General features: G+C 33.3%; 1 protein-coding gene across 2 annotated transcripts in view; it reads right to left on the minus strand.

Moving 5' to 3' along the window:
• Window positions 1-1,531: 1,531 nt before the first annotated feature.
• Window positions 1,532-9,979, minus strand: part of LOC117171213 (BTB/POZ domain-containing protein 7) — a 62,864-nt gene continuing 54,416 nt past the window's right edge. For both annotated transcript variants that reach the window (XM_033358306.1, XM_033358307.1), the window contains exon 11: window positions 1,532-4,710. In XM_033358306.1, coding sequence (XP_033214197.1) covers window positions 4,423-4,710 — 288 coding nt within the window. In that variant the 3' untranslated portion in view covers window positions 1,532-4,422. The remainder of the gene's footprint in view (window positions 4,711-9,979) is intronic.

Here is a 9,979-nt window from a genome sequence, read left to right on the forward strand (position 1 = left end):
GAGGGAGCTCTTCTTAATATTTTGACACCAAAATCATGTCGATACACCTTACCGACTGCGAGTAAAGCCACCCACGCTTTAACTTGACAGACTGTAATTATAGAAATAATATATATATATATCTTGAATATTAAGAATAGGCATAATTAGAGGTTCAGAAAAGATATGTAAACAAAAGAAGAAATTGGACTAAATTAACAAGAGAAATGTTAATAATTTAATATATTTCGCCAAGTTCTTTTTACACAAAGATATCGGATCTCAAAATCAAATCATTGCTCGTGAACATGATTACAAATGCATTCCTTTGAGACAAGAAATTTTCACAATGCACTTTCGTATCGCATTTGTCGAGAAAAACTCGAAAACTTTCTTTACCGATCATTAACGACATTGTCTCGGCTGATTGTCGATCGGTAACGTTCTCCAAAAAATATTCAACAACATATTTTCGATAAAACGAAATTTCAACTTTAGACTTGCACAATTGGTACAACATACTCGATCATAATATACACATAAAAAATTTAAACAATATACAATTAACTTCCGCTAATAAACGGCGCAATAATAATATATAATATAATATTATAATAATAATAAGGAACAAGAAAGTAGAGAAATTCGCCAAGCTAATAATGCGTTAGGCAATTCCGTCCCGACGAATTTTTGAGTCAGTGGATTATTCATTACTAATTATAAATAAATTAGAGTTGCCTAAAACGAATTTGTAAGTCCGATAGAACCGGATTAAACAGTCTTAAGAAAAATTTGCAGAGAGCTCTCTTGAGTTTGAAGTCTTAAATTTGGTTTTGATTATTCGGAAACTTCGGAAGATATTTCAAGTTTAGAATTAAAGAAATACACAAATTTAATATGTTCAAATTTTATAGCCTCTAAAGTCGAAAGGTAAAACATCGAAAGTAATAAAGTTCGTTAATTTTAAAAGCCTTCAACTCAGAAAAATAAAAATCTTGAGGAATTGAACTTCAAAAAGCATTTAAATATCAAGACTTTTCCAGTCGGAAATAAAATGTATGTAGGATTTGATTATTAAGTTCTGAAATTTGTAAGATTGTCAGATACTCAAAGCACTATAGGTTGAAGGCTTTCAAAATTACTTATATATTTTATTTTAGGATTTATTATAAAAACAATGTAATAACAATATAATTGTAATAAATGACATTAGTTTAAAAAAATTGAATTTATAGTTATTCAACCTTATATATTTTAAAATTTGGAAGCTTCAACTTCCAAAAATCAAATTAAAAAAAAAAGAATAACTGTTCAATTTCAACGCATCCAAATTTTTAAACCTTCCAATTTTGAAACTCTACATTCGCTAAATTTAAATGCAAAATCGTAAAAATTCACACTTTTAATTTAGAAAGCTTTAGAATTTTATAACTCTTCCAATCTTAATATTTGAAATTAAGAAACGGTTAAACTTTAAAGTCTTTAACCTTTAAGCTTTACATTTCTTAACCTGTGAATTTAAATAAAGCATTCCATAAGTACGTAATTTAAATTTGAAGCTTTTTAATTTTATTTTTTTAATCATTAGTTATTCATCATTCCAATTTCAATGTGTTCGAATTCAGAAAATTAAGAACTGGACTCAGGTTTGCTACAAGAGTCTGGTTACAAAATTCCATGACTTCCGGGTATTCCAGGTATAATTTTGAAAAAATTCCAGGTCTACTTTTCTCGAATTCATCCAATTAAATTAAATTTTAAGAAATTATAATGCAATAATAATGATTTGTCATTCATTTTGGTTGAATTCAAAATAATTTTCAATAATATTTTGATCAATTTTGTCAATCTTGCATTTCGTTTCATTTAATTCTTACACTTTGTGCGATATTTGCATTTTCCTTAAGTTTTCTTTTTCAATTTTCAAATATAGAATTCGCTATAAAATACTAAATGATTAAGACTTTGCAATAGAGATGATTTAAAAAGTTCCAGTCATTTTTTGTTTGAATTCCATGACTTTTCCAGGTTTATTGAAAACTGTTTAAAAATTCAATGACTTTTTAAATGTCAGAATTTTAATATATTTACAATAAACTTCTCGGAATCCGAATTCAAAACATATCCCAATTTAACTTGTTAAGAGTTAAAGTTTCAAACTATAAAATTGGTCTTTGAGGTTGAAAATAAAATTTGTTATGAAAGAGTCAAGTATAACTTTTTTATCTCAATATTATACACCCAAAGGCAATTTATATTTAAACACTTTCGAATTCAGAAGCTTTTGAGAATTTAAAAATTCTGAAACTGAAGTAAAATTGATCCTAAAACTAAACTTTAACATAAACTGACCCTTAACAGTCGAACGGGAATTACGAAAAGCACCTGACAAACCAGACCTCCTGTATAGGTGTGCATCATTATTTACGTAAAAACTAGAGCCTTCTATAATCGATTACTAGTTACATTGGTCCGATAAGAACGATGCGCCCTGTTCGAGCATCAATTTTCCACTCTCTAGACTTCCTGTAATAGTCTCCAATTACTACAAAAAGCCATCTTTCTTCTGACAGAATCGGTGCTCGATTTTGCACCGCAAATAGACTACCAAGGTGGAGGACGACCGTGCGGCATTTTTCTCTCGAGTACGGGCCATTTTCCACTCCCCAACTTTCTTTAAACTCGTAAGAACTTACGTGCGAGACGTTTACAACTAAAATCTGCACTATCCGTTCCACAGTCTTTGCACGAGAACACAGCATTATGTTACGTTAAATAACTGGAAATGTTTTTTTTTCTTCTTTTTTCTCTCTTGCTGCTTGAAAGAACTCACTAACACAATTATTGAGTTTTTTATGTACAACCTTAATTGGGGTTTGAATCTACGTTGGCAACAACATTTTAATGTCGGTGGTAAAGTTTAGTTTCGTTGGCTTACTTACTTTATAAATCATCGCTGGGATTTACTGAGAGATTCTTCTTAGTAGAGAATTTTACGTGAACTAGGATGGCCCTTATTTTTCCCTTTGAGAATTTATTTTCTCTCATACCTCAACTTTTTTCGTAGATCCAAAAACATGAGCTCCAAATTTAAGACAAAAAGAAGCTTTTTGTTATTTTTTTTGAATTGCCGATTAATGATGATTACATTGAAAAAAAATCACAATAGCATTAATAAACCTCAATATTACGTAAAATTCAAATTTGTCATTTGTGGGTTATTCTTTGAGGGGACACACGAGTGCCTTAAAATCATTCGCATGCATAATTTTTTTGAGAATTCAAAAAAAAAAATTGGAGAGTAAGAGCAAAGAAATCCTTTTAAAAATGTCGACCGAGCATAAATAAGAACCACCCTATTGAACGCCCATACGAAAAGAAAGGTAGATTAAAAGTTGGGCCATTTCAAGTCAACATCGTACGAAACAAATCCTTGCACCGATAAAGGTTAAGTACGAGTAAATTCAAATTCACAAATTTCATTGAAAGTTTCATGATCAATTGTTTGATACCGGAAGCCACTTTGCGATCGTCTGTAAGAGTAGAAGTCAAAACCTATTTAAAATTTAGTGCATTCTATCACATTCAGTCGCTTTTGAAATCTTCAAATTCTAATCGATTCGCAACCCAAGAATGAAGATTCTAAATTCAACTGGCAATGGCAATGAAGTTGTAAATAACGATAATTACCAAGTTTTTGTGTTATTTAATACTATAAGGCTATATTACATCCTCAGAACCCTTTTCTAAATCCTCTTTGAGACGGGAAATTCCTGTTAAAATGAAATTTAGTCTGCAAACAGGAACAAAGTAACCCTTACGTACATATGTTCGCAACTACGAGTGATCACTTGAGGAATAATTTCACTTCGCGAGAATCGGCTTCCATGAAACCGGTATTTTTCAGAAATTTCCTAGTACGGTTTTAATTCAAAAGCGAATTTTCCGAGGGTCAAACAACAACGAGAGCATAGTTATTACCTTAAGACTAATTACTACATCAAAATAATTTTGCGAAAGCGAGCTTTTTTTCTCAGTTTCTTTGATCCACATTTTTAAAGCGACTTTCATAGAGATTCGAGTTTTTCGATAGAGACTAGATTGATCTGTGGATCGACTTTTTACATTAATTTACATTTAACGTCTCAAGGTGTGTGTGTTTGACTCTCGATGAATTTTTAAGGCTTTCATAAGTTATTAAATAGTCAGAGGTATCGAACGAGAAAGACAAAAAGGAAATTTCTAACGAGAAGAAAACCTGTTTTGGACTGAACAGTACCTTTTGTGCCTTAATCGTAACGATATTCACACATACGTCTGTCTTTATTACATACAACTGAAACACGCGTACTCTACACACATACACGAGCGCCAACAAGAGCTCATTTCACCCTGGTATGACAAATTATAGAGTATAGGCAGTATATACATTTCTTACATTTTTTAAATGAATCTCGGGAGACCACTGCCTGAATTTTGATACATGTAAGGCGGTGGAGGCGGGCCAGGAAAGTGTCTTTGGCGTTGATGGGGATGCATTTGATGATGCATTCCTACGGTTCCAACTGACGATGGAGCGTGTTGCAAAAGGTGCGAGGTTCCATCGCCGAGATCCAATTCCAGTTCTTGTGGCTCCACTAACTGAAGAGCACCAAAAGACGCTGTGGCCATCGCTACGTCCGGCATTATTCCCGATAAATGACCATCGCTGCATGAATTATTCTCCTGTTGCTGTAAAAAGAAAGGTTTCGATTTTTTACTTCGTCTCATTTTATTTACGGCTGCGCGAAAAGAAAAGTGAAATTGTTCGAAAACTGAAGATTATTGCGCTTTTAAATGAATCGGCCATGAAGAAATCGAAGTGATCGCACAGTGTCGCGAGTTTATTATGAATGTTTTTTTCAGTCAAAATATCCAAATGTGTAGAAATTGGGCTTTTTATATGTACCAACACAATTTTTAAATTAAAATATAATATTTATATTAAAAAAGGATTTTTGTTATTTCGTAGTATCTATAAATATTTTTCAAAAAAGTGAAGGTCATTCCTGAAGTAAATTTCAATGAGGAATTCAATGGTGACCTTCACTTTAACTTTGATGTTGACCTTCATGGCTTTTTGAAGGTCACCCTTGTTTTTTTTAAATGGAAACCCCCTTTTTTACATCTGCAATCGATTGGGCGGAAAATTCTACGTTCAGGTACGTACCCAAGTCATAGGTCAATTGTAGCGTTCAAGGTCAGTTAGAGGTTATATGAAATTAACAAAGTTTTCCAAGAGGTCAGTGCGATTCCTGAAGTAAATTTCAACGAAAAATTCATTGGTGAGCTCTGTATTAATCTTTGTCTGCGAAACCATGCCGAACTACTCCAAAAAAAATTCAACGCTGCTGACCATCAGGCAGCATATTGTTGAGAGAATACGGATACTATCTGACGCTAAGAAAAGTCTGGAGCGGAGGGAGAGGTGGATCAGAGAAAATCAACAGTTTCTCTCTGACCCATCTCGACTCATCCAAGACCCTCCAGTTACTGCCGAACACCCGCCCAAACCGGAGGAGGTCGAAGTATTTTGGAGAAAAGTCTACGAAGTAAATATAAATAGCTTCAAGGAGATGTGTGATGCCCTCATAACACCTGATGAAGAATGCCCGCCTATCACTACCGAGGAGGTGAAAAAAGTATTAAGAGGAATGAAGAACTATTCCGCACCGGGACCAGATTGTATCAAAACCTTCTGGCGGAAGAAGTTTCATTCAACCCATCAGCATTTGGCCCTTATTTTCACCTCATATTTAGTCGGAAGAGCCGATTTCAGACTGTTTAGTGGAAGGGCGCACAATACTCCTGCCGCAAATAGGCAACTTAGCTGACCCGAAGAATTACAGGCCAATCATTTTTCTGAACACACTGTATAAGATATTCACAGCTATCCTAAATGATATGATTGTTCGGGCAATTGAACCTGTGTGGCAAGAAATGTATAATCAACGAGGATCAACGAAAGGCGTATCGGGATGTCGGGAGAACCTGCTCATCGACAGATGTGTCTGCAACGATGCAGCATTCTACCAGCGTGACCTATAGATGGCCGCTTTGGATAACCAGATTTACTATCTTATCTTGAAGAAATCGTCTGACAGCTAACAAGGAAACCTTTCAGAGAGGTGCCTTTCAGGGCGACACTATGAGCCCACTCCTCTTTTGTCTTACATTATTGGCTCTACATCTACATCTAACTCTAGGGATTGTCGAACGATATACTAAGAAAATTGGAATGGAATTTGGGTTAGACAAATGCGCCAAGGTTTATTTGAAGCGCGGAAAACTTAATGGCATCCCTAAAGATCCTGAACTCGTTGATAGAAGCGCTATACGACAGCTTTGCGCCGGAGAGACTTATACATACCTGGGCTTGACACAGAGCCGCATTCAAGATGTTACATCTATAAAGGATACTCTCCGAAGCAGATACAAACGTCTCATCCGGCAAATTTGGTCTTCCGAACTGTCGGCGAGGAACAAAGTATCTGCAACTAACATGCTTGCCATCCCGGTAGTACTCTATTCATTTGGAGTAGTTCCATGGACGAAGAAGGAGCTCAGATCCCTTGATATCGGGACAAGAAAGGTTATGCACATAAACAAAAGCATGCATCTTAAGTGCTCTGTTCCGCGACTGTACATCGCACGCCGTCAAGGTGGTCGCGGAATATTCAGCCTTGAATGTCTTCACAACAGGATTATTCTGGGTACAGCACATAGAGTCGCAAATGGAAGAAACCCTTTTCTTAAAATGGTCAGGAATCACGAAGAAGTGGGCAAAGGAGTGTTTCTGTACAAAGCAGCGGAGGAGGCTACTGAAACACTCGGACTTAACTTCAGTATTAGGGGTGAGACAATTGTTTCTGTTGCACACTGGAGGTAAGACATGGTTCTTCTTGACTTCGAGAAGCGAACCATGTTCGTTATCGAATTTTCGGCACCAGCTGACAAAAACATCATAGCCAAAAAGAATGAAAAGAAAAAGAGGTAATGATTGTACAATGCAATGATTGTACCCAAAATATTCTGTTCAACTAATCGTCCTTATCATCAGCGCTCTTGGAGGTGCCAAGCTTTCACTCGTTAATAGCCGGAAAAGCATTCCTGCGTGTCAACAATATGCTAAAACACTTGCGGCACAAATGTAGAAGGTGGTAGTCCTTGGATCACTCCGTGTTCTCAGGGTGCAGGAAACTTTTGCCGAATCGTCATATTGATTCCGTTACAGACTGTAACCACCTATCTCACGGTCGTGAGACGTGGTTGTGGCTGAAATTTTACCGCGATTTCGCTGGGCGCGAGTGCAAATTTTCAGATTAGCACCTGCTCCCGGTGAAATTCTGTGGTTGTCCTTATGACACATTTTTAACACACACACACGCGCGCGTGCTAAGTTTTACAGTGTTGATAATTGAAAGTTGAATTTATAACAGTTAACAATTAAATTTACATCGTCCCTCTATCTTTCAATGTTGAAAATTGAATTTTTTTCCCACGAAAGCTAGTAACATAATCCAAAATGGTTAAAAGATTCTAAATCTTGTTCAAATTATAATGATTTTTGTTTAAAAATACTAATTTTCGATTGAGAACGCCATTGTAACTTAAAATTAAAAAAAATTATTACTCTTCTTTGTAATCGAATGATTTTTTAGGAACAATCTAAATTTCTAACGAAGAACACTATCATAATCTGAAATTGTTTAAGATTGTGAATTACATTATTTTAGATTGCAATCTTTTTTTAAATCTAATAATTTTTTTTACTAAAAATTGCGTCTTTTGGTGCAAAAACACTATTATAATCTAAAATTATAAATTCAAAATTACTTTAAATCTAAAATTGTTAAAAAATTATGAAAATTCAAATTCTAATGATTTTTGTTTAAAAATGCAAATTTCGGTTGAAAACGCTGATAAAACCAAAAATGTAAATAAATGAAAAACCGTTCATATTTTAAATCTAATTATTTATGATTGAAAATACCTATATCCAGGGTAAAGCGCTAAGATAACCTTTATGATTTTAGCTAGATCAAAATTCTTTTTTGAAAATACTAATTTACAGCGAGAACGCACATAAAACACAAAACATGTATAATATTAAAAAAAAAATTATTTCATTTAAAAATTTTGTTTTAATCGCGCAAGAGTATGAAAAAGCATTAATTCTTCTCAGTTGGCGTAATGTAATTTATAATTTTTTTTATTAAAACAGATTATTTGTAGATTCAATTTTTAAATTTAAGATATAAAATGTATTACCACTATGGAATAATGAAAGTAATAAATTATACTGAAAACATCCTTATTTACTTTATAAGTACGGTTTTTAGAACAAATTTAGGTGCGCTTGAAATAATTTCATGGCTTTTCCCTGACCAACAAAATTTCCTGACATTTCCAAGTTTTCAAGATTTTTTATGAGAATCCTTTTGATCGACAAAAGAAGTAAAAAGTTCTTTTCGAAAATTCTGAGATTAAAAAAATTTTACTTTTCCTTAAGAGAAATAATCAAAAGTAAACCTTTTAAAAGATAACAAATTGCAGGTTCCAAACTATACACTGAGGTGTCCAAAACAGCAACATTTGTTCCGATAACGTACCCCTTAATTTTACTCTGCATATTTCGCGAATATACTCGTCCGGCCGGCCGTTCGAATAGATGCTTTGTTTAATTAATTTTAATTAACTGTTATCACTAAACGTCATAAAAATATTTGACACAAGTAAACTGAATAAATATCATTCTTTGGATGCTTTCGATCTTGAACATTTAAAAATGTAGAACTTTATTTGAATTTTCAGACATATGAACTTCAATATTAGCAACTTAAAAGTTTTGGTATTTTCAATTTATAGGATTGCAAATCTCATGACCAATATTCAAAGTGAGGTTTAGAATTTTTTGAATCAAAATTCCTTGAAATTGAATCGCTTTAGACAGAATCTGCCTGTCTATAATATCTACCTGACATTAAATTGATCAGAGTTTTATTTAGCATGTTTTTCTTAAATTATCGTAAATTCAGGTCTCAAATAAAAAAAAATTAAACCTGAAGCTGATTTGAATGAATAAGTTTTCAATTTTTATTTAAACTAAAGATTAATTTTTTGGGGGGAATTCGCAGTTTAGCATATTCCAATTTTTTGTCAGACTTTGACCACAAATTTGTGACTCTAAGATTGTCAACTGAGACATAATAAATTTGTTGGGCTTAAATCAGCAACACGTTATCTCGGAAGTGGACTTCTGTCTTATCTTTCAATGGTGATATCGATTTTACAGAACTTTTTTCACACTCTTTAAAAATTCCCACTTTCTTGGTTATCCATAGTTCTGTACGGCTATCCTTCACTTTTAAAAATTGGAATATTATTACTGATGTCCTCGTTTGAAGGAGAAAACATTTTTTTTCATGACAAAATTTAAAACATAAAGTCATTGTTTTATCACGTTCCGCGACTGATGATGATACCGTCCATAAATTACTTAACGCTTTTTTTCTAAAACTTTAAACCACGTACACTACCTATCTTACGTCATTATTGCCGACTAATTTTTTTCTTGAATTTACTTAGAGGTCATCCAAAAATAATGTAAACGATTGCGAGAATCAAGTAATGACATGTTAATGTTTCTTATAAATTAACAAAACAGGCCAACCTCCCATCTAATAGTGGAATTTTCTAGCAAAAGGGGTGCATTTTCAAATAAAAAAGAATAATTTTCAACCAAGAAAGACTTTTCAGTCGATGAAGAAAAAAATTTCATCCAAATTGTTGAATTCTGAAGTCAAAAAGGCGAGTTTTATACAAAAGAGTTGAATATTTTATCACATAATCGAATTTTCAACCAAAAAGACCAATTTTCCAACGAGGAAATCAATTTTCCACTAAAAAAGACGAATTCCCAACAAAATACATCAACATTATATATATATAATTAAAAATT

This window comes from Belonocnema kinseyi, chromosome 4, assembly GCF_010883055.1.
Source record: "Belonocnema kinseyi isolate 2016_QV_RU_SX_M_011 chromosome 4, B_treatae_v1, whole genome shotgun sequence".
NCBI classification, from domain to species: Eukaryota; Metazoa; Arthropoda; class Insecta; order Hymenoptera; family Cynipidae; genus Belonocnema; species Belonocnema kinseyi.